Consider the following 23,859-nt stretch of genomic DNA (forward strand, 5'->3'; position numbering starts at 1 on the left):
TTTATAGTAATGGTTATCAACTGTACAGCAGGGATGGAATGTAAGTTGCAGAAATTAGAGGTTGTGGTGGCAGCTGTAGAGAACTATTTGGGTGTGCGAGACTTAACATCAGAAGAGTTACAGGGTGTGTTAAGTGGTGGTGTCCCATCCTTCCAGGATGTCGGCCTGAAGTAGGACTAAATACATTTAAATAGTGGAGTATGGTATTTATTTTTATTTTTTTGTGAGTGTAATGTTAGATGCTGGGGTATTTGTTGTATTTTCTTTTTTTGTAGAAAAAAAAATGAAGCAAAGTATAAGGGAGTTATACTCCAGTCTAGTAGGTGGCAGTAATGCAACATTTATTGGATGCCAACGGCCTTTAAATCTCATCAAGAAGGACCATAGAAGAAGTGATTGAGGAGGTAGGCTGCTGTTTTAAAACTAGATAATTTATCAGTTTATTCATCTATCACCAGTCCCTTATACAGATGTTGAATTGTGTTGTTGGTGTTATGTAAAAGTAAAGCTGATCCCGTTTGTAAACCAGGAGCTAGAGCTTGCGTAGAGCTTGTTCGCATTGCTAGCTAAATTAGCTACCTTTGTTGGTTGCTATCTAGCTAGTTGTCTTTGCTTTGTTAGCTAACTAGCTCAAATCTTAATTCTAGCTAGCTCATGTTTTGATTCGCCATTGCGTTTATTAATTGTATTGTTAGGTACATGTCATGCTTAATACACCGTGTTAATTTCCATTTTGTCGTGATAAACCAACGCTTGATGAGCTTCCCAGCTCAGACCCAGCTAATATTAGCTAACTAACGTTATTGTAGCTGACAAGCAGTTTTGTGATCACAGCAGCTAAACGTTAGTTGTCAGCTTACTAGCAATTTTTTTTTTTTTCGTTACGTTAAGCAGATGAACACAGAAAGAGAGGGGTTGCAGATTTGATTAATTTTACAAGCTAATATGTTACAAGTTGTCAACAACATTGTGCTTTGACTTTGTGGTTAGGGAGTGGATCTCTCAGAATACTGTTGTGTTCTTCAGCAGCTGTGTTGTGTTTATAATGGTGTTGTGTTCATCAGCTGTGTTGTGTTCATAATGGTTTGTTGTGTTCATAAAGGTTAGTTTTGGCCAATGGTTTATTGTTTATCAGATGTGTGAAGGCTTTTTATGTAAGTTAATTGGTTTATTTTTCTCTCACCAGATTATTGTTAAATTGGTCCAAGAACTTTGGAATCAGAGTTGGAACGGATGTAGATTTTTCAGTGTGTACTACTACTTAACATTTGACCATTTCTGATTTCACTCACACCTTCCCTATCGCAACATGAGTAGTACAGTAAGTCCTCACATGTGCACCCAGGGCCATGTGATAACCCTCCAACACCTTCAGTTTAATTTTCACAGACATTTAGCAAAGGTGTCTGGTTTCTAAGAAGCAGTGCTTTGTTGTCACAGACACAGAGGAAAAGAAGGACTGGAGTCCCCTCAAGTTCCAGACACACGGCCAAGAGTAGCAGAGTCACCACAACCAGTGTGCGACCTCGTGCTGCAGCTTCAGCAGCAGTCCCAGAGACCATTGATGTGCTGGAGAGCAGCAGGACTAGTAGTAAGTAGCAATGGCTTTATGTTTTTCTCTGTCATTTTGGTTGATTATGGATATTCTAACCTGTCTATTGGCTGTGCAGGTGAGGAGGTGGTGGACTTGACATGTGAAGGTTCTGAGTTGACTGTGGTTGACTTGACCAACAATGATTCTGTGGTGGTGAGTTTGTGAGCTTTCTTTATGCAAATAATGATGTATACATATAACTGTTTTTAATGTGTTTCTAAGAATATGCTTTTGTCACTGTTGTAAAGACTGAAATGTTGACATATTTGTTTCTTTTCCACCACTGCGTGATTGCGAATGGGGAAACCAGGTTGTCGATGAAGGTAATTCATTGCTTTTCCTCAATCGCAACAATTATATTTAGATTAAAATATGTTTTGGTCCTCTAATGAAGTAAGCATTTATTACTATGTCAAGCATGTATTTTTCTGTGAGTTTGTCTATCTGCTTGTGTCTATCTCAGGGCCTCATGGCAGACGTGAAGCTGACAGTGAGAGTTACGTACTGAGCAGTGATGAGGAGGAGGATACTAATGGAGGCCTCAGTGCCGACCTCCTGTCCTCTCTACAGGCCAGCAGTAGAGCCAGGTACTAAGCATATCAAACCTTTTTTAAATCAATTTTATTTGAAAATTGAAGCACATAAAAGCAACGTCATCCTCATCCATCCATTTATCCACCCATAATATTGGCCATGTGACCACTGAAATCAAGACCTTGAGTTAGGGTAGACTCTGATGATCTCTTGTCCTCCATAGGTCTACTCCAGGGACAGTCAGCTGCCCAGTGTGTATGGACGCCTATGCTGAGGTAAGCTAAGCATAATTCAACGTGTGTGAAGGTGACTATGTCAAACTGTAATTGCTGTGTAGCTACCAGAATGTGAAGTTGTCCCTTCAACTAAGATGGACCTCTTTCTCTTCTTCCTCTAGATCATTGAAAGTGGGAGACTAGTAGTCTCCACAAAATGTGGTCACCTGTTCTGCAGTCACTGCCTCCGCGACTCACTGTTGAGATCCCACACTTGCCCAACCTGTAGAAAGAAACTGACCCACAAGCAATGCCACCCCATATACATCTGACATCAAACACCCATAAGACTCACCCTCACCAAACCTGCAAGACTTTTAATCATACCTTCTCATATCACTGCCCCCTACTGGACTTAAGAATCATTTTTTACATTTACATACACATCTGACCGATGTCATGCTTTTGTCTTTCTTCTGCAATGAAAGAAGCAGGAGCATAGGGACGCACTCTTATGCCAGCACACATTCACTTAGATTTTTGCAATTTTCTTCCACTGATTCTCCTACTGCTCTCCATTCATTTAATAGTGAACAGATAATTGTAAAGCTGCATCCCCAGTAACAACAACCAAGAAAAGAACTAAGCTCAGAATCATTTTTTTTTTTTAGCTCTTAAGAAGTCACATGTGATGTTGTATTGGTAGCAATCACACGTGACTGGCACTCAATTGCAATGAGAACTCAACTCTGAAGTAGAAATGTCTTTCGATTTTTATTGCTGCTGAGTAGGTGGGTGTCTGAATGGTGGGTGTTGCTTGAATTTGGTCATCACCATTGTAAATATTGTTGTATGTTTTGTATATATGGTTGAATGACAAGTTGATGTGTGCCTAATCTGTAAGGTTCAATAAAACAAATGTATGATTGTAAAGGTTTGTTACATGTTTTGCTCACCTGACCCAGATAGTTTATTCTCACAGCCAGCATGTCTCAGTGACAGAGACTGTGAGAAGAGACAAGCCCAAACATAGGACATTGCATTGTTGAGCCCTCATGCTGACTTGCTAAATAGCTTTTTTTAATTACATGTTTTCACTGACTTTACATTTAATTTAATTTGTAAACTTTGAATTATTTTATATTCTATACTACATATAACTTGGCTGACTCTGTTGTGACACGCATCCCCTCAAATGTCCATTAAGGGGCAGTATCTTCTTGCGCATGCATGGTCTGTTGTCCAATATTGATCAATGATAATGCAGTTTCCTCTCCATTCTCAGTGCAAGGGGGGTGTTGCTTGATTAACATATTACCAAACACAGGGTTTATTTCTTGGACCCAGAATAAACCTAGTCCAGGACTAAATTATCTATGGAGATTTTACATGGAGTGTGTTTTAGTCCAGAACTAGGCTTAATCTGAGTATGAACAACTGTCCCTTTCTCATATATCTAATTTTCTCATATGTTGTTGACCTATTTCCTAATGTTGGCAAAGTGTGTATTTATAACACCCAAACCATACCATTTTAATAAATAATCAGTGTCATATTACATAATGAAAATAGAAGTTCAATTTATCAACTGTGTTATTACTTTGGAATTACATAATGCATTCAGTACATTTAATTAGTGTTTTATTATTATGAATATTATATTTTTGTTTAATTTTTATGACGTAGGCTATTATGTTAATAGCGGAACTGCCCTAAGCGAAAGAGTTAATTCTTGAAATGTGTTGAGTAGCTACTTGGGCTACTCTGTGATTGGGCAAAAATTCCGAGGTCGGACGGGCCGCAGTTCCCACTAATGCGGTCGATTCCTGGATGGCAAGGTATGTTAGTTCAATTATTGCAGTAAATTATTTAGATGTAAATGGTATTTGGGATTAAAAAAGAGACAACTGCTTCTCTTCCAAAATGGATAATGGTAGGAGTTAACTGTAACGCGAGCACAGGGCTTATTAGTTTTCACGCACGCTCGGTCCGGTGTATTGGTCTCGCACGAGCGTGATGTGATGACCGTCAATTTAAATAAAACTAGCCATATTTTAGCTGCATGTTTGACATTCACGTTTTACAGTGTTATTTTTCTTAGAGGGTAACATTGTATCCAGTAACTGAGCCACGAATACTTTGAGCGAAAGTGCGTGCAGTTCAACTTTTAGTGGACATTGATATGTTAATTATTTGGATTAAATCACCTTTATTGATGCGAATGTAAAGACAATGTAATCATGATAAACTTGTCATTAGTGGGAAACCGATTCAAGACAAATCATTGCTGCTGGACGTTTCAGGTAAGTCCCTAACTTGTATTAATATGAAAGTGTTATTGGCCCTGATCACAATGTGATTATTTATAAACAGCTGATTTTAGAAGGATGCAGGTTTGTTGTAGACCTGTAATAAAAAATGCATAAGTAGCCAATTGGAATACTTTTTAACTTTCAATTTATACTACAGATTATTACTTATGTATTACTAATATAATAGTACACAACTGTATTGCATAAATCAATATTGTGTTAATCATAATTATAGTTCTGCTATATTACCTTACAAAGCTATTATTTGTAGTCCACATCTGAGTGTAGAATGTTTTAATTCCACTGATTCACCATTCATGGATCTATGTGTGTATGAGAGTGGATGGGGCTTGAGTCTTTGCTTTCTAACATGTTTAATAAGCAGGTAGATTAGCTGTAGCCTATACAACAGCATCTACACTATATATACACAAGTATGTGGAAACCCCGTCAAATTAGTGGATTTGGCTATTTCAGCCACACATGTTGCTGACACATGGAAAAACCATGAGCACACATCCATGCGATCTCCATAGAGCAACATTGGCAGTAGAATGGCCTTACTGAAGAGCTCATTGACTTTCAACGTGGCACTGTCATAGGATGACACCTTTCCAACAAGTCATATTTCGGCCCTGCTAGAGCTGCCCCAGTCAACTGTGTTGTGCTGTTATTGTGAAGTGGAAACGTCTAGGGGCAACAACAGCTCAGCCGTGAAGTGGTAGGCCACACAAGTCGACAGAATGGAGCCACCTAGGGCTGAAGTGCGTAGCGCGTAAAAATCGTCTGTCCTCGGTTGCAACACTCACTACCGAGTTCCAAACTGCTTCTGGAAGCAACGTCAGCACAGGAACTGTTCGTTGGGAGCTTCATGAAATTAGTTTCCATGGCCGAGCAGCCACACACAAGCCTAAGATCACCATGCACAATGCCAAGCGTCGGCTGGAGTGGTGTAAAGCTTGCCTACAGTGGAAACACTTTCTCTGGAGTAATGAATCACCATCTGGCAGTTCGACGGACAGATCTGGGTTTGGAGAATGCTACCTGCCCGAATGCGTAGTGCTAACTGTAAAATTTGGTGGAGAATAAATAATGTTTTTGGGCTGTTTTTCATGATTCAGGCTCCTTAGTTCCAGTGAAGGGAAATATTAACGCTACAGCACACAATGACATTCTAGACGATTTTGTGCTTCCAGCAGTTTGGGGGGAGGGCCCTTTACTTTTTCAGCATGACGATGCCTCTGTGCACAGAGCGAGGTCCATACAGAAATAGTTTGTCGAGATCGGTGTGGAAGAACTTGACTGGCCTGCACAGAGCCCTGACCTCAACCCCATTGAAAACCTTTGGGATGAATTGGAACGCCGAGTGCAAGGCAGGACTAGTCGCCCAACATCAGTGCCTGACCTCACTAATGCTCTTGTGGCTGAATGGAAGCAAGTCCACTCAGCAACGTTCCAACATCTAGTGGAAAGCCTCCCCAGAAGAGTGGATGCTGTTATAGCAGCAAAGGGGGGACCAACTCCATAGCAATGCCCATGATTTTGGAATGAGATGTTCGACGAGAAGATCTACACATACTTTTGATCATGTAGTATGTAACCCATTCTAAGACAATGAGAGGAGGATATGTGTAGTTCCCCAATAGCTGATGATATAACAGTAAATTAAACACTTGTTATGTTGATGTATTTGATCAAAGATTAAATGGAAAACTTTTAAATTGATTTTAATTTTGGATTTCAAATGACTTGTTTGTTCTGCAAACTGGCAGAAACATAGGGACATATGGACAAAATAAGAGTTCCTCATTTGATTTAAATTCATGAATAAAAAGCCTATGTTGCTTTTCCGGAAACTCATTTTATAGTGTTGGGGACAGACGTCTTGTGTTTTTCAGTCTGTTAAATGATTAACAACTTATTTTATTGTTACTAGTTTCGACTGTAATTCTGTTATATTTCCTCAATGCTTTGACTATGCCACTTCCAAAATAAACTTCTGTGAGAAATATCATTTGGTTGTAAAGCATAATATACAGTAGCTTAAGATGTGATATGGATAATAACAATGTGTTCTTGTGCCTCTCCTCACTGTGAATTGGCTTTTTTCTTTCTCTAAGATTTCAAGTGTTGAAGCCTTCCATCCAGAAAGAATGGGACTTTTATGCATTTGCCTGCTCATTTGTGAGATAATCCTGTTGTCGGACTGTGCACGAGGTGAGTAGTAACTTAGTAGTAATGAACAATAATAACTGAAAGTGTTTTAGTGGATCTGTAGGCAACCATCTTCAAAAAGTGCCTCACCACAATGAATGATATCTACTACAAGCTGTACACAATTGTGGTTGTGTAACTCCAAGTTGGTGGTATAGTCCATTCAGGCCAAGGGCCTATCTTCCATTTTCTAACAGACCTTGCCTAGATTACACAGACTTTGGGACAGTAACCTTTGGGATACCTGGTGTGCAAGTGTCAAGTGAGGCATGCTGATAGAGTGTAGTCCTGACCCTCCTGCTGCACAATCTGAGCTGTCAAACCTAGACTCAACATGCCGCTGGTCTTCTGCTCTGGCCTGCCTGTCTGGGGAAAGCAAAGGGGCATGGGGGGACCCAAACACACGGCGCCCAGGCAGATTGGATCGGTGAGAGCCCTAGCCTGAACAATGCAGCATTCACAATCACACAGTCGAGCCGTCATGGAGACGCTTAGGCAAAAGTAAACAGAGACCCATAGAGAGCAATGTGATTAGATTAGGCAATTATGTTTGTTTGCTGTGCAATGCCACAGCGTTTCTGACCATGAATGGAGCAAAACGGCAAGGAGTGCTGTGGGCTTAAAAAGTAGAAGAGACAATTTGTCTTCCTGGTGATGATATCGGAGGGGTTTACTCACTAGCTTAGCCTAGCTAGCGCCTTATTGGGTACACAGAGGGAGAGAGAGACTAAACGTTTCTCTATCATGATGGCATGTGGATATTAGAGCAAGGAATTGTTTACCTTTTTTATAAAGTCTGATATGACACGTTTGATAAGACAGTGAAAAGCAGGGTGGTTGTGTTGAAAACAAAATACCTCAGAGGTAATGAGACAGAATCTGAGATTATTTTCCAATTGAATGTCAGATACTTTGCGCTCTATTTTTCCAAACACTGTGATTTTGACGTACTGTGGTGGGTCAACAACAGCTACTCAACATACAGTAGAAAAGGTTGAGTCCACATCAACACACTTCTCCTCATGGAAAACATTTCCTGACATTATATCAATATTTTGTGACCAGAGTTTGATACCTTCATATGTGAACTTTAGCAGAAGAAAAGGAATGGACATTCAAAACTACAGGACAACTAATACTTTTTTTTTAGGATTTCTTTCCAGAGGAAGAGTCCAGGTTGATTGCTATGATATGGAACGTGGCAAAAAATTATCCCCCAACCCCATTTGAGCGCTCCCCTACTGACCAAGTTTGCTGTTCCTGGTGTGTCCTTGTTGCACGGGGAATGCAGAACATCACGTCAGATGACAAATATTTTCCGCTGCAAGCGGAAGCACAGTTTGGGCCCGGCTGCCATAGAGGCATGTGAACCGTATACGCTTATGCAATGATTTAGGGTCTGAGTCTGAGCAGCTGAAAGGTGAGGATTTTACTCTGTTTGGTGCATGCCTGAGAGAGAGTATTCATGCATAAATGTGGGCATTAATGTCTGTGCTAACTTTTATTTATTTATTTTTATTTAACCTTTATATTTAACTAGGCAAGTCAGTTTAGAACAAATTCTTATTTACCCCGGCCAAACCCTAACCCAGACGACGCTGGGCCAATTGTGCGCTGCCCTATGCGACTCCTAATCACGGCAGGTTGTGATACAGCCAGGAATCGAACCAGGGTCTGTAGTGACGCATCTAGCACTGAGATGCAGTGCCTTAGACCGCTGTTCCACTCGGGAGCTCGACTAAATGGGGAAAACAACGAAGTCATGGGATGGTTGCCATAACGCAATTTAAAAAAAATATGATCACTCATGAAATTCAACTGCATTCATTTAGGTATCACTCTTTTGACTCCTTGTGACGCACATGATTAAACTAAGTACATTTAAAACTCCATCCACACTGGAGACAATATGTGGTGGGACCCAGCTATAAGCACGGGATCTTGGTGCAGCAAAGGTAGACTAAATACTACAGCATTGCATTTAAACAAAGGCGACAGGCAGCCATATGGACGTGTGGGGGCTATTGGAGGTGGAACTGGTGGGTTTGTAGGGGCCTGCTGTGCACTGTACAAACTAGGACCACCCTGCAGCTACATGCTGGTGTGTCAGTGAGAGGCAGCCTTTCATGATTGAGCATCTGGACACGTCTTCATAGAGCAAACAACAAACTGGGCTGATGCTCTAAACACATACACTGAGAAGAAGTACTGTCTGTTTATCTAACTTTCTTGTATTTGTCTGAGCCTTCTAAAAGTCAATAGAAACAGATGAGGAGTAGCAGCACATTTGTAGAGTCTGCTCTTTCTCTCCCTCAATCTCTCCCTCCTTCCATCCTTGAGCTCCCGAGTGGCACAGCAGTCTAAGGCACTGCATCTCAGTGCAAGAGGCGTCATTACAGTCCCTGGTTCGAGTCCAGGCTGTGTCACATCCGGCCGTGATTGGGAGTCCCATAGGGCGGCGCAAAATTGGCCCAGCATCGTCCGGGTTTGCCCGGGGTAGGCCGTCATTGTAAATAAGAATTTGTTCTTAACTAGCTTGCCTAGTTAAAGGTTAAATAATAAAAAATAATAAAATAATCTCTCCCTCTCCTCCTCACACTGCAGCAGTTTATGGCTAGGTCTAAGCCAGAGGAAATGTGTGAAGTTAATTTAGACTGTTGGAGAAACATAGCTGACCCATTGGGTAGCCTTTTGTCACTTCACAATCCTTCGTAGCTCTGTAGTAAACTAGAGAATATCGACAGAGCCTGGGGTGTGGGTTTAAACAAACAGTAGTTAAAGTTTCAATAGGGATCAATGCATATGTCTAGGTAAAAGGCAATGCTATTAACAATGATCATAAAGTGTGTATGTTGAGACGTGCCATAAAATGTAAATATTGCAATGTTATAATAAATTCCTAAAGAAATGTACATGTAATGGTGCAAACAAAATGTAAGGCACAAAACCATCAGGCAAATCTCACACACAAACTGTTTTCCAGACGTGACAAACATAGCTGAGTGTGAGTAAGGAATGAGAGATCGGCTCCAAATTCGTCTCAATGAGGAGGATGGATCCATAGAGAGAGGCTGCTGTCAGACTACAGGCCATAAAGTGGTTATTAGATTGCCAAATGGTGTTTACACAGCCACCATCTTTCTCTCACCCCTTCTCATTAGCATTGGGCTGCTAATCATATTCCTTAGTAATGAAGCTGTATTAGACAGGAGGTCGTACATTGATTTAAGACTGGGAACAGCATGTTGATGATGTGGTTATTAGTAAATACAGGCTGGCTTCAAAAATAACTGAATTGTCCCATTAAATGGGAGCTCAGATAAAGTTAGCTTAGCACCCCTGGTGTTTGATTTTAATGTGTCCATCAAGACATCTCACGGGTAGGTTGATGGGATAGGTGTCGTGTGTGTGTGAGAGACCTACGTAGCATGCAGAGGCGCATGGAATGTAGAGTAGTGTGCCTATATTCTGAGGAGAGCTCCCAACACACAAGCACACACACACACAGAGCAAGAGAAATAAGAGGCATTTTAATGAGCAGGACAGCAGAAAGAGGGGAGGCATTTTACTGAGCCTGAAAGCAACTGAACAAAGTCTAAAGTAAATGATCTCACCATTTCACCCCATCCAACCTTTACCATCAGCCTCCACCTGGTAATTGCTAAGGCAACATGACTTCACAGGACTGAGGCTACAAATATTACCTGTGCCAAGAGTACGATAAAAATAAGAGCGAGATGGACAAAAATCCATATTACTATTTATCATGATAACGCTAAATTGAACGATAAGTTTATAACAATGTGTACCACTTTTTAAACTTTATATATTACCCTTAAAACTACTACTACTAATTTGAATTGTCCCATAAACAATCACCCATATTAGCAAACTTATTTTATTTAAAACTTCACATTTCTCTAGTAGGGCCCTATACGTTATATATCGTCAAGAACAATATCAGCAAAATGTCCACAATAAGTGGTCGGTTTGGCCGGTGTCAATCATTTTCGGTTTATCATCCCAGCTTTAGTGTACACACACATAGCCTTTGCAGTACATTTGGATAGAGGGAAAGAGGGAGAGTTCTCCAGCCAACAAGTCCAACTGGCCTACTATTTTCCTCAGTCCTCCCTGTAATCCTCCAGTCTTGTCTGACATGACTTCCACTTGGCTGGCCAACCTCTGGGCCAATCAATGTTGCAAAAACATCAACCACTGAAACTAATGCAGTGTTACATCTAAAAAAAATTGTGCCTGTTAATTTGTGAATGTATTGGAATTGTGCCACTCACTCACTCACTCACTCACTCACTCACTCACTCACTCACTCACTCACTCACTCACTCACTCACTCACTCACTCACTCACTCACTCACTCACTCACTCACTCACTCACTCACTCACTCACTCACTCACTCATTGAGCAGTGTCTTTCCAGCCTGAAATAGCCACAGCATAGACAGACACACATACTTTCACGGACCGAACAATGCATTGTGTTGTGCTGGTGACATAATGGCTTATTGTTGGGGGGCCTGGAGCCTTTGTTTGGTTAGTGCTGGATGGGTCAGAGGGCAATGGAGAGGACCAGGGAAAGGCCCCAGATTGGATCAGGGAGTGCGCATACCTGACCTCTTACCAGAGGGGCTTACAATAACACATCAGTACTCCTGCAGGTTCTGCTTTTCTTCTCTCTGCATTCATTCATCCCCCTATTTTTCAGATATGTATGTATAGATGTAAGCATGTACTTCCTTCCTTCCCAGCTGTTCTCCTGGTCACATTACAAATGAAAAGCAGTCCCTGGACTGGAGACAGCTCTCCTTGTTTTCTTTTGTATTTTGCATGTCAGTTTGTGTTGGGGCCTGTGCCCCTGAGCAGCTGTGTGTGTGTCCCATGTCAGAGAGACAGAGAGGAGAGGGCTCCCCCAGCTGAGAGAGAGAGATGCCATTCTGGGACCTAAACAAACAGAGCATTAATGTGGTTGATGGATGGCAGACATATTGTGTGTCCTCTACACCAGTGGTTTTCAAACCACTACTCTTGGACCCCCAGATGTTTCACAATTTTGTTGTAGTCCTAAACTAGCTAACCTAATTCACTTTATCAAGGGCTTGATAATTATTTAAATCAGGTGTGCTTGCTCTGGAATAGTTCATTTACATGGAACGGCTGGCGGTCCCAGAGGAGAGATTTGAAAAAGTGTCCATTGATGTGTGTCCATTCCCTAGAATAAGGTTCTATTTGTGACACACCCATAGATTGAGTCAGTTGCTCTCACTCTTCGCTGCCTGGTTTGTTTGAAGTGTGGGACCGACCCAGTGCCCCCTGTGATAAACTTGCCCCCTGTGCATTTATTTTGGTGCTGAGGTGAAAGGTTAGCTGTATATCTTAAAAAAAAACATAACATTGGTGATAAAGACATTAAATTACTGAGAGGCCATGTCTGATGTATGTCTGAATGACTTCACAGAGGCCAGGTTGTTTTCTCCGGTGAAGTCCTTAAATCAGGATATACGTCACTCTCGTCAGCGATTGTCTTTCATTATTATTTTGTGTGGTTCTGTTAGGCTTTGTGATGGTAAGCTGTTGAGCAGCACTAGATGAGTGGCCTGACAATAGTTCTGTGGTGTTTTTGCCCGTAGCCACACGGATTGCGGTTGCCCGCAGGCAGAGAAACAGAGGCAAAGCACACACACACGGCTTGTTCATTACGCCAGCTGTTGGGGTGGAATCCACACTGCAGTCAGAATGTGTAAGGAGTGTGAGAGTTATGGGGGTGGTTTAAAAGTTGGGAATTTGAAGGCTTTAGCAGCCGAGGAACTTTTGCTACAAGCTGCAGTGTTGTGGCTTTTTCAATCAGGTAGTTGGGACACAGACCCAGCCAAACCCATTGGCTCCAGACAGGAAATCTGAACCACCTGACTGGTCCAGGCACAGAATTTAGTGGAGGAACTTTACGGTGTTAGGGTGTCTGTCTGGAGTGTCTAGGCCTACACCTGTGGGATTCTTCATCTGTTGCTGCTTCTTAAATCTCACCCCCAGCCCCATGGTGGATCAGGCCTGATTAAATGACCATGTGATATGACCATGGCTCACTATGAAAAGGTGTGGCTGTCTTTTTTCCCCCCAGTTTTGGAATCCTTTGTCTACTGGAGGTGTCACTGTCTCAGTGTTGTTCTCACAGTTGGTTTGTCTTTAAGTTTAGAACAGCGCAATCTATTGCCTCCCCCAGTCTTCCTCAATAGGATTTGAATGGGCCTGAGAAACATGTTTCTCTTGAGCATGAAATGAAAGACTTAAGCAAATCCTCCACAGGGTATTCAAACTCTGCACATTTGATGTCCTCCACATTTCCTCCATCTTCCTTTCTCTCATTCTCTCTCTTTTCAGCATTGAATTCAGTTGAAGTCCTCTATTAACAAAATAAAATCCTCATATTTTGCCTCCGATTTCTCAACCATTATCACGCTGAGATTTATGTCTGAATCAACAATAGCTCTATTCTTCAGGATCCCCATTTCTAAATATATTAGCAGGACCTCTAAGTCTTTTTCCTGGCCAGCTTCCCTGGGTTTTAGGACTTTAGTTTTGAGAAGGGGCGTGAGTGGGAGATGGATGGGAGAGCAGAGGGGGGTGCTGTGTGACAGCGAAGGAGAGGAAACAGATCGCTCCTCTACCGGGGCTGAACCTCAGCCTCTACTGACAATTATAAGTGCCACAATGACTGATTTATTTGAAGTGATATTCTGGGACCATCTGCACTGTGAGTGTCTGGGGCTGCTAATGGACACTTTGTGGGCCCCGGCATTCATGTATAGTGGTGCAAATCCACACTGGCCCGCAACACACAGTCACACTCTAAGGACAGCATCGTTGGTGCGGTGTGCGCCAAGTACTGCCGTCATCTCATATCTGGAGTTTGACTATTCAAAATGTTAATGAGATCATATTGTGTACATCACTTCTCTGTCTTAACCTATTTTCTTCTAAATTACATGTTGTCAATGCTTTCTATGTAGATTTGAGCTGACTAAAGCACTTCATAGTTTGTATGTACACCTCATTAAGATGTCAGTGAGTGCGAAATGAGAAAGGAAGATGCGCCTCAGTGCTTGTCTGTAGACACACATCATTTTTGTGTTTCCCTGAGGAACAGTTAGCCTCAGTGTGTCAGGGCCAGGTTGACCCTGCACTCAATTGACTGTGGTTTTGGATCATACCTTTTCGAACAGAGACCTGCGCAGAACAAATTGAGTTAGTCATGGCTGAGACTCAGTGTGGAATGTGGGAGGGAGGCAAGGGTCTGGGGTACATATGGGCATGAGGTGATGAGATGTGGGGGAGATCAGAGGGTGGAGTTGCAGGGGGAAGGAATGCTTGACTCCTCCAACCAGTGGAGGAGTAGGACACGTGGGAGAGAGAGAAGAGGAAGCACATCTCCATTTGTACCAATTACGACCTGTATTTTATTGAAGTCATTTTTTAATGTGTTTTGCTTTTTTTAATTTTTTTAATTTTTTTTATTTACTTTTTGACAATACAAAAACATTCATAGATTAAAACAATAGACAACTTAACATTTACAAACATACATTTCAACGAACATTAATGGCATACATATGAAAACACAACCATTTGCAATATTCTATTTGGATGAAGATACCTGGTAAGATTTATTATTTATTATTATTTTTATGGTGGGAAAGTATGGCTGCTCTAGTCTAATAGTCTATGCCTAAATCAATATTGACCTTTGATTGCTGGAGAGGTCCATGGCAGGTGCTGGTGTAGTCTACTGGCCTATCAGGAGTGGGGGCAGAGCTGGGAGGGCCATGTGCCTTTCAGATAAGCCCCCGGGGAAGTGGGATCCAGCTGGCTCAACCCAAGCCACTATCAGGCCTCTGGAGGCAGCTGCTGTTATACGTTAACATCCCTGATATCAAGCCTCTGTCTTTGGAGAAGGACACTCCACGCACCCCACCACCCAATTTCAGACACTCAATAACACTTTCATTATGGCAGGTATCTTTGTTTTTTTTCACTGTTGCAGTGATTCAGCAGCATGTACAATGCATTCGGAAAGTATTCACACCCTGTTCCCTTTTTCCACATTTTGTTACTGCCTTATTCTAAAATGGTTTAAATTATATTTGTGCCTCATCAATCTACACACAATATCCCATAATGACAATGTGAAAACAGGTCTTTAGACATTTTTGCAAATGTATTAAAAATAAAAAACAGATACCTTATTTACATAAGTATTCAGAGCCTTTGCTATGAGACTAGAAATTGAGCTCAGGTGCATCCTGTTTCCATTGATCATCCTTGAGATGTTTCTACAATTTGATTGGAGTCCACCTGTGGTAAATTCAATTGGTTGGACAGGATTTGTAAAGGCACTCATCTGTCTATTTTTTATTTATATATATATATATGTTTTTTTCTTCACACATTTGTCTATGTAAGGTCCCACAGTTTGACAGTGTATGTCTGAGCAAAAACCAAGACATGAGGTTGAACAAATTGTCTGTAGAGCTCCGAGACAGGATTGTGTCGAGGCACAGATCTGGAGAAGGGTACCAAAACATTTCTGCAGCATTGAAGGTCCCCAAGAACACAGTGGCCTCCATCATTCTTAAATGGAAGAAGTTTGGAACCACTAAGACTCTTCCTAGAGCTGGCAGCACGGCCAAACTGAGCAATCGGGGGAGAAGGGCTTTGGTCAGGGTGGTGACCAAGAACCCGATGGTCAATATGACAGAGCTCTAGGGTTCCTCTGTGGAGATTGGAGAACCTTCCAGAACGACAACTATCTCTGCAGCACTCCACCAATCAGGCCTTTATGGTAGTGGCCAGACGGAAGCCACTCCTTAGTAAAAGGAACATGACATCCCACTTGGAGTGACTCAATATTTGTATGACCATAACAAGATTCAACAACTGAGACATAAACTGAACAAGTTCCACACACATGACTAACAGAAATGGAATAATGTGTCCCTGAACAAAGGTGGGGTCAAACTCAAAAGTAACTGTCAGTATCTGGTATCAGCTGCATTAAGTGCTGCAGTGCATCTCTTCCTCATGGACTGCACCAGATTTGCCAGTTCTTGCTGTGAGATGTACCCCACTCTTCCACCAAGGCACCTACAAGTTCCCAGACATTTCTTGGGGGAATTGCCCTAGCCCTCACCCTGCGATCCAACAGGTCCCAGACGTGTTCAATGGGATTGAGATCCGGGCTCTTCGCTGGCCATGGCAGAACACTGACATTCCAGTCTTGCAGGAAATCACTCACAGAACGAGCAGTATGGTTGGTGGCATTGTCATGCTAGAGGGTCATGTCAGGATGAGCCTGCAGGAAGGGTACCACATGAAGGAGGAGGATGTCTTCCCTGTAACGCACAGCATTGAGATTCCCTGCAATGACAACAAGCTCAGTCCGATGATGCTGTAACACACTGCCCCAGACCATGACGGACCCTCCACCTCCAAGTTGATCCAGCTCCAGAGTACAGGCCTCAGTGTAACGCTCATTCCTTTCGACGATAAACGCGAATCCGACCATCATCCCTGGTGAGACAAAACCGCGACCTGTCAGTGAAGAGCACTTTTTGCCAGTCCTGTCTGGTCCAGCGACGGTGGGTTTGTGCCCATAAGCGACGTTGTTGCCGGTGATGTCTGGTGAGGACCTTCCTTACAACAGGCCTACAATCCCTCTGTCCAGCCTCTCTCAGCCTATTGCAGACAGTCTGAGCACTGATGCAGGGAATGTGCATTCCTGGTATAACTCGGGCAGTTGTTGTTGCCATCCTGTACCTGTCCCGCAGGTGTGATGTCCGGATGTACCAATCCTGGGCAGGTGTTGTTACACGTGGTCTGCCACTGTGAGGACGATCAGCTGTCCGTCCTGTCTCCCTGTTGCACTGTCTTAGGCATCTCACAGTACGGACATTGCAATTTATTGCCCTGACCACATCGGCAGTCCTCATGCCTCCTTGCAGCATGCCCAAGGCACGTTCACGCAGATGAGCAGGGACCCTGGGCATCTTTCTTTTGGTGTTTTTCAGAGTAAGTAGAAAGGCCTCTTTAGTGTCCTAAGTTTTCATAACTGTGACCTTAATTGCCTACCGTCTGTAAGCTTTTAGTATCTTAACGACCATTCCACAGGTGCATGTTGATTAATTGTTTATGGTTCATTGAACAAGCATGGGAAACAGTGGTTACAGATCTTCATTTTAAAGGGTTTAACTAAAGTTATATGGATTTTTATGAATTATTTTTGAAAGACAGGGTCCTGAAAAAGTGATGTTTTTTTTTTTGCTGAGTTTATATATATATATATATATTACCTTTATTTAGCTCGACAAGTCAGTTAAGAACACATTTTTATTTACAATGACAGCCTACCGGGGAGCAGTGGGTTTACTGCCTTGTCCAGGGGCAGAACTACAGATTTTTACCTTGTCAGCTCGGGGATTTGATCCAGCAGCCCAATGCTCTAACCACTAGGTTACTTGCCGCCCCTAAAGAACTCAGAACATGAGAAACAAGATTCTCTGGTCTGATGAAACCAAGATTGAACTCTTTGGCCTGAATGGAGGAAACCTGGCACCATCCCTACGATGAAGCATGGTACAGGCAGAATCATGCTGTGGGGATGTTTTTCAGCGGCAGGGACTGGGAGACTAGTCAGGATTGAGGGAAAATGAATGGAGCAAATTACAGAGAGTCTTGAAAACCTGCTCCAGAGCACTCAGGACCTCAGACTGGGTCGAAGGTTCACCTTCCAACAGGACAACGACCCTAAGCACACAGCCAAGACAACACAGGAATGGCTTTAGGACTAGTCTCTGAATGTCCTTGAGTGGCCCAGCCAGAGTCCGGACTGGAACCCGATCGAACATCTCTGGAGAGACTTGAAAATAGCTGTGCAGCGATGCTCCCCTCCAACCTGACAGAGCTTGAGAGGATCTGCAGAGAAGAATAGGAGAAACTCCCCAAGTACAGGTGTGCCAAGCTTGTAGCATCCTACCGAAGAAGACTTGAGGCTGTAATCGCTGCCAAAGGTGCTTCAAATAAGTACTGAGTAAAGGATCTGAATACTTATGTAAATGTGATATTTCAGTTTTTTATACATTTGCTAAAATTTCTGAACCAGTTTTTGTTTTGTCCTTATGGGGTATTGTGTGTAGATTGATGAGGAAAAAAAACTATTGAATCAATATTAGAAAAAGGCTGTAACATAACAAAATGTGGAAAAAGTCAAGGGGTCTGAATACTTTACGAATGCACTGTTTTTTATTTATTTTTTTCACCTATATTTAACCAGGGAGGCAAGTTGAGAACAAGTTCTCATTTACAATTGCGACCTGGCCAAGATAAAGCAAAGCAGTTCAACACATATAACAACACAGAGTTACACATGGAGTAAAACAAACATACAGTCAATAATACAGTAGAAAAATAAGTCTATATACAATGTGAACAAATGAGGTGAGATAAGGGAGGTAAAGGCAAAAAAAAGGCCACGGTGGCGAAGTAAATACAATATAGCAATTAAAACACTGGAATGGTATATTTGTAGTAGAAGAAAGTGCAAAGTAGAAATAGAAATAATGGGGTGCAAAGCAGCAAAATAAATAAATACAATAGGGGAAGAGGTAGTTGTTTGGGCTAAATTATAGATGGGCAGGTGCAGTGGTCTGTGAGCTGCTCTGACAGCTGGTGCTTAAAGCTAGTGAGGGAGATAAGTGTTTCCAGTTTCAGAGATTTTTGTAGTTCGTTCCAGTTATTGGCAGCGGAGAACTGGAAGGAGAGGCGGCCGAATGAGGAATTGGCTTTGGGGGTGACCAGAGAGATATACCTGCTGGAGCGCAGCTGCTATGGTGACCAGCGAGCTGAGATAAGGGGAGACTTTACATAGCAGGGTCTTGTAGATGACCTGAAGCCAGTGGGTTTTGCGACGAGTATGAAGCGAGGGCCAGCCAACGAGTGCGTACAAGTCGCAGTGGTGGGTAGTATATGGGGCTTTGGTGACAAAACGGATGGCACTGTGATAGACTGCATCCAATTTGTTAAGTAGGGTATTGAAGGCTATTTTGTAAATGACATCGCCGAAGTCGAGGATTGGTAGGATGGTCAGTTTTACGAGGGTATGTTTGGCAGCATGGGTGAAGGATGCTTTGTTGCGAAATAGGAAGCCAATTCTAGATTTAACTTTGGATTGGAGATGTTTGATGTGAGTCTGGAAGGAGAGTTTACAGTCGAACCAGACAACTAGGTATTTGTAGTTGTCCACATATTCTAAGTCAGAACCGTCCAGAGTGGTGATGCTGGACGGGCGGGCAGGTGCAGGCAGCGATCGGTTGAAGAGCATGCATTTAGTTTTACTTGTATTTAACCTCTCAAGGGTAGGGGCAGTATTTTCACATCCGGATAAAAAACATACCCGATTTAATCTGGTTATTACTACTGCCCAGAAACTACAATATGCATATAATTGTTTGATTTGGATAGAAAACACCCTAAAGTTTCTAAAACTGTTTGAATGGTGTCTGTGAGTATAACAGAACTCATATGGCAGGCAAAAACCTGAGAAGATTCTGTACAGGAAGTGCCTTCTCTGACCTTTTCTTGGCCTTCTACACTCTCTTTATTGAAAACAAAGGATCTCTGCTGTAACGTGACACTTTCTAAGGCTCCCATAGGCTCCCAGAAGGCGCCAGAACGTTGAATGATGACTTTGCAGCCCATGGCTGAAAAACAGTAGCGCATTTGGTAAGTGGTCGATCTGAGAACAATGAGACGGGGGCGCGCGTGCACGTGAAGAGTCCATTTTAGATTTTGAGTCTTTGAACGAAAACAGGGTTTCCCGGTCGGAATATTATTGCTTTTTTACGAGAAAAATCGCATTAAAATTGATTTTAAACAGCGTTTGACATTCTTCGAAGTACGGTAATGGAATATTTTGACATTTTTTGTCACGATACGCGTCCGCGCGTCACCCTTCGTCACCCTTCGGACAGTGTCTTGAACGCAAGAACAAAACAGAGGATATTTGAACATAACTATGGATTATTTTGAACCAAAACAACATTTGTGGATGAAGTAGAAGTCCTGGGAGTGCATTCTGACGAAGAACAGCAAAGGTAATCCAATTTTTCTTATAGTAAATCTGAGTTTGGTGAGTGCCAAACTTGGTGGGTGTCAAAATAGCTAGCCCGTGATGGCGAGCTATCTACTCAGAATATTGCAAAATGTGCTTTTGCCGAAAAGCTATTTTAAAATCGGACACCGTGATTGCATAAAGGAGTTCTGTATCTATAATTCTTAAAATAATTGTTATGTTTTTTGTGAACGTTTATCGTGAGTAATTTAGTAAATTCACCTGAAGTTTGCGGTGGGTATGCTAGTTCTGAACATCACATGCTAATATAAAAAGCTGTTTTTTTATATAAATATGGGTGTCTGATTATTTCTGGCTGGGTACTCTGCTGACATAATCTAATGTTTTTGAAATCGGACAGTGTGGTTAGATTAACGAGAGTCTTGTCTTTAACCTCTATGGGCTAGGTGGGACGCTAGCGTGCCACCCGTGGTGCACTCCATCAACAGCAGGTGCATTTCAAGAGCGGCAAATTTGAATCCAAATAAATGTCAAAATTCAAATTTTTCAAACATACAACTATTTTACACCCTTTGAAAGATAAACATCTCCTTAATCTAACCACGTTTTACGATTTCAAAAAGGTTTTACGGCGAAAGCATAAATTTAGAGTATGTTAGGACAGTACATTTACAAGAGTTGTGTGTAATGTTTTGTCAATTCAAAGACAGGGTCACCAAAACCATAAAACCAGCTAAAATGATGCACTAACCTTTTACAATCTCCATCAGATGACACTCCTAGGACATTATGTTAGACAATGCATGCATTTTTAGTTCTATCAAGTTCATATTTATATCCAAAAACAGCGTTTTACTATGGCATTGATGTTGAGGAAATCGTTTCCCTCCAATAACCGGCAGTCAAGTCAGCGTCACAAATTAAATAATTCAAATTAGAAAACATTGGTAAAATATTATATTGTCATTTAAAGAATTATAGATTTACATCTCTTGAACGCAATCAACTTGCCAGATTTAAAAATAACCTTACTGGGAAATCACACTTTGCAATAATCTGAGCACTGCGCCCAGAAAAATACGCATTGCGATACAGACTAGACGTCATGTTGGGGAGATCTAAAATCGAAAATACTATGTAAATAATCCATTACCTTTGATTCTCTTCATCAGATGTCACTTCCAGGTATCACAGGTCCATAACGAATGTAGTTTTGTTCAAAAAAGCTCATCATTTATGTCCAAAAATCTCCGTCTTGTTAGCACATGATCTAAGCCAGCCGGACTTCTCGTCATGAACGAGGGGAAAAAATATATTCACGTTCGTTCAAACATGTCAAACGTTGTATAGCATAAATCATTAGGGCCTTTTTTAACCAGAACATGAATAATATTCAAGGTGGACGAATGCATACTCTTTTATAACGTATTGGAACGAGGGTACCCAACATGAACTCGCGCGCCAGGTGTCTAATGGGACATCATCGTTCCATGGCTCTTGTTCGGTCAGATCTCCCTCCAGAAGACTCAAAACACTTTGTAAAGGCTGGTGACATCTAGTGGAAGCAATAGGAAGTGCCAAAATATTCCTCAGCCCCTGTGTTTTTCAATGGGATAGGTTTAAAGGTAATACAACACATCAGGTATCCACTTCCTGTCAGAAAATGTCTCAGGGTTTTGCCTGCCAAATGAGTTCTGTTATACTCACAGACACCATTCAAACAGTTTTAGAAACTTTAGAGTGTTTTCTATCCATATATAATAAGTATATGCATATTCTAGTTACTGGGTAGGATTAGTAACCAGATTAAATCGGGTAAAAAATTTTTATCCAGACGTGCAAATGCTGCCCCCTAGCCCTAACAGGTTAAAATGTTGTAAAATAGTCATATGTTTGAGAAATTGAAGTAATAGCATTTCTAAGGTATTTGAATATCACGCCACGGGATTCCACTGGCTGTTGAGTAGGTTTCGTCCCACATACCCTAGAAAGGTTAAGAGCAGTTGGAGGCCACGGAAGGAGAGTTGTATGGCATTGAAGCTCGTCTGGAGGGTTGTTAACACAGTGTCCAAAGTAAGGCCAGAAGTATACAGAATGGTGTCATCTGCGTAGAGGTGGATCAGAGACTCACCAGCAGCAAGAGCGACATCATTGATGTATACAGAGAAGAGAGTCGGCCCAAGAATAGAACCCTGTGGCACCCCCATAGAGACTGCCAGAGGCCCGGACAACAGGCCCTCCGATTTGACACACTGAACTCTATCAGAGAAGTAGTTGGTGAACCAGGCGAGGCAATCATTTGAGAAACCAAGGCTATTGAGTCTGCCGATGAGGATGTGGTGATTGACAGAGTCGAAAGCCTTGGCCAGGTCAATGAATATGGCTGCACAGTATTGTTTCTTATCGATGGCAGTTAAGATATCGTTTAGGACCTTGAGCGTGGCTGAGGTGCACCCTTGACCAGCTCTGAAACCAGATTGCATAGCGGAGAAGGTGCGGTGGGATTCAAAATGGTCGGTAATCTGTTTGTTGACTTGGCTTTCGAAGACCTTAGAAAGGCAGGGTAGGATAGATAGTCTGTAGCAGTTTGGGTCAAGAGTGTCCCCCCCTTTGAAGAGGGGGATGACCGCAGCTGCTTTCCAATCTTTGGGAATCTCAGACGACACGAAATAGAGGTTGAACAGGCTAGTAATAGGGGTTGCAACAATTTCGGCAGATAATTTTAGAAAGAAAGGGTCCAGATTGTCTAGCCCGGCTGATTTGTGGGCGTTCAGATTTTTCACCTCTTTCAGAATATCAGCTGAGTGGATTTGGGAGAAGGAGAAATGTGGAAGGCTTGGGCGAGTTGCTGTGGGGGGTGCAGTGCTGTTGACCGGGGGTAGGGGTAGCCAGGTGGAAAGCATGGCCAGCCGTAGGAAAATGCTTATTGAAATTCTCAATTATAGTGGATTTATCAGTGGGGACGGAGTTTCCTATCCCCAGTGCAGTGGGCAGCTGGGAGGAGGTGCTCTTTTTCTCCAAGGACTTTACAGTGTCCCAGAACGTTTTTGAGTTTGTGTTGCAGGAAGCAAATTTCTGCTTGAAAAAGCTAGCCTTGGCTTTTCTAACTGCCTGTGTATATTGGTTTCTAACTTCCCTGAAAAGTTGCATATCACGGGAGCTGTTCGATGCTAATGCAGAACGCCACATTATGTTTTTGTGTTTGTTAAGGGCAGTCAGGCCTGGAGAGAACCAAGGGCTATATCTGTTCCTGGTTCTAAATTTCTTGAATGGGGCATGCTTATTTAAGATGGTGAGGAAGGCATTTAAAAAAAATAACCAGGCATCCTCTACTGACGGGATGAGGTCAATATCCTTCCAGGATACCCGGGCCAGGTCGATTAGAAAGGGCTGCTCATTAACCTCTCTAGGCTAGGCGGGACGAATTCGTCCCACCTACGTAACAGCCACTGCTATCCTGTGGCGCGATTTTCAAAACCTTAAAAATCCTATTACTTCAATTTCTCAAACATATGACTATTTTACAGCCATTTAAAGACAAGACTCTCGTTAATCTAACCACACTGTCCGATTTCAAAAAGGCTTTACAACGAAAGCAAAACATTAGATTATGTCAGCAGAGTACCAAGCCAGAAATAATCACACACCCATTTTTCAAGCCAGCATATAATGTCACCTCTACATCGCCAGAGGAACAGAGGAGGAGTAGGATAAGGGTACGGCTAAAAGCTATGAGAATTGGTCGTCTAGGACGTCCGGAACAGAGAGTAAAAGGAGCAGGTTTCTGGGGGCCATAAAATAGCTTCAAGGTATTTTTTACATTTACGTCATTTAGCAGACACTCTTATCCAG

The 23,859-nt window shown here is 42.2% G+C and overlaps 2 protein-coding genes across 3 annotated transcripts in view; both read left to right on the forward strand.

The window, feature by feature from the left end:
- The first annotated feature begins 335 nt into the window (after positions 1-335).
- Positions 336-3,276, forward strand: LOC106604900 (E3 ubiquitin-protein ligase RNF4). Its single transcript, XM_045718266.1, has 8 exons — positions 336-404; positions 1,187-1,321; positions 1,441-1,591; positions 1,671-1,747; positions 1,905-1,917; positions 2,058-2,181; positions 2,352-2,403; positions 2,526-3,276. The coding sequence occupies exons 2-8, from the start codon at positions 1,310-1,312 to the stop codon at positions 2,673-2,675; spliced, it is 579 nt and encodes a 192-aa protein (XP_045574222.1). The 5' UTR covers positions 336-404; positions 1,187-1,309; the 3' UTR covers positions 2,676-3,276.
- A 787-nt stretch (positions 3,277-4,063) lies between these two features.
- Positions 4,064-23,859, forward strand: part of LOC106604972 (fibroblast growth factor receptor-like 1) — a 110,029-nt gene continuing 90,233 nt past the window's right edge. The window contains exons 1-3 of one of the 2 annotated variants that reach the window (XM_045718267.1): positions 4,064-4,181; positions 4,603-4,646; positions 6,776-6,872. In XM_045718267.1, coding sequence (XP_045574223.1) covers positions 4,157-4,181; positions 4,603-4,646; positions 6,776-6,872 — 166 coding nt within the window. In that variant the 5' untranslated portion in view covers positions 4,064-4,156. The remainder of the gene's footprint in view (positions 4,182-4,602; positions 4,647-6,775; positions 6,873-23,859) is intronic. The other variant, XM_045718268.1, reaches the window with a different exon arrangement.

This window comes from Salmo salar, chromosome ssa05 (assembly GCF_905237065.1).
Source record: "Salmo salar chromosome ssa05, Ssal_v3.1, whole genome shotgun sequence".
Taxonomy (NCBI): domain Eukaryota; kingdom Metazoa; phylum Chordata; class Actinopteri; order Salmoniformes; family Salmonidae; genus Salmo; species Salmo salar.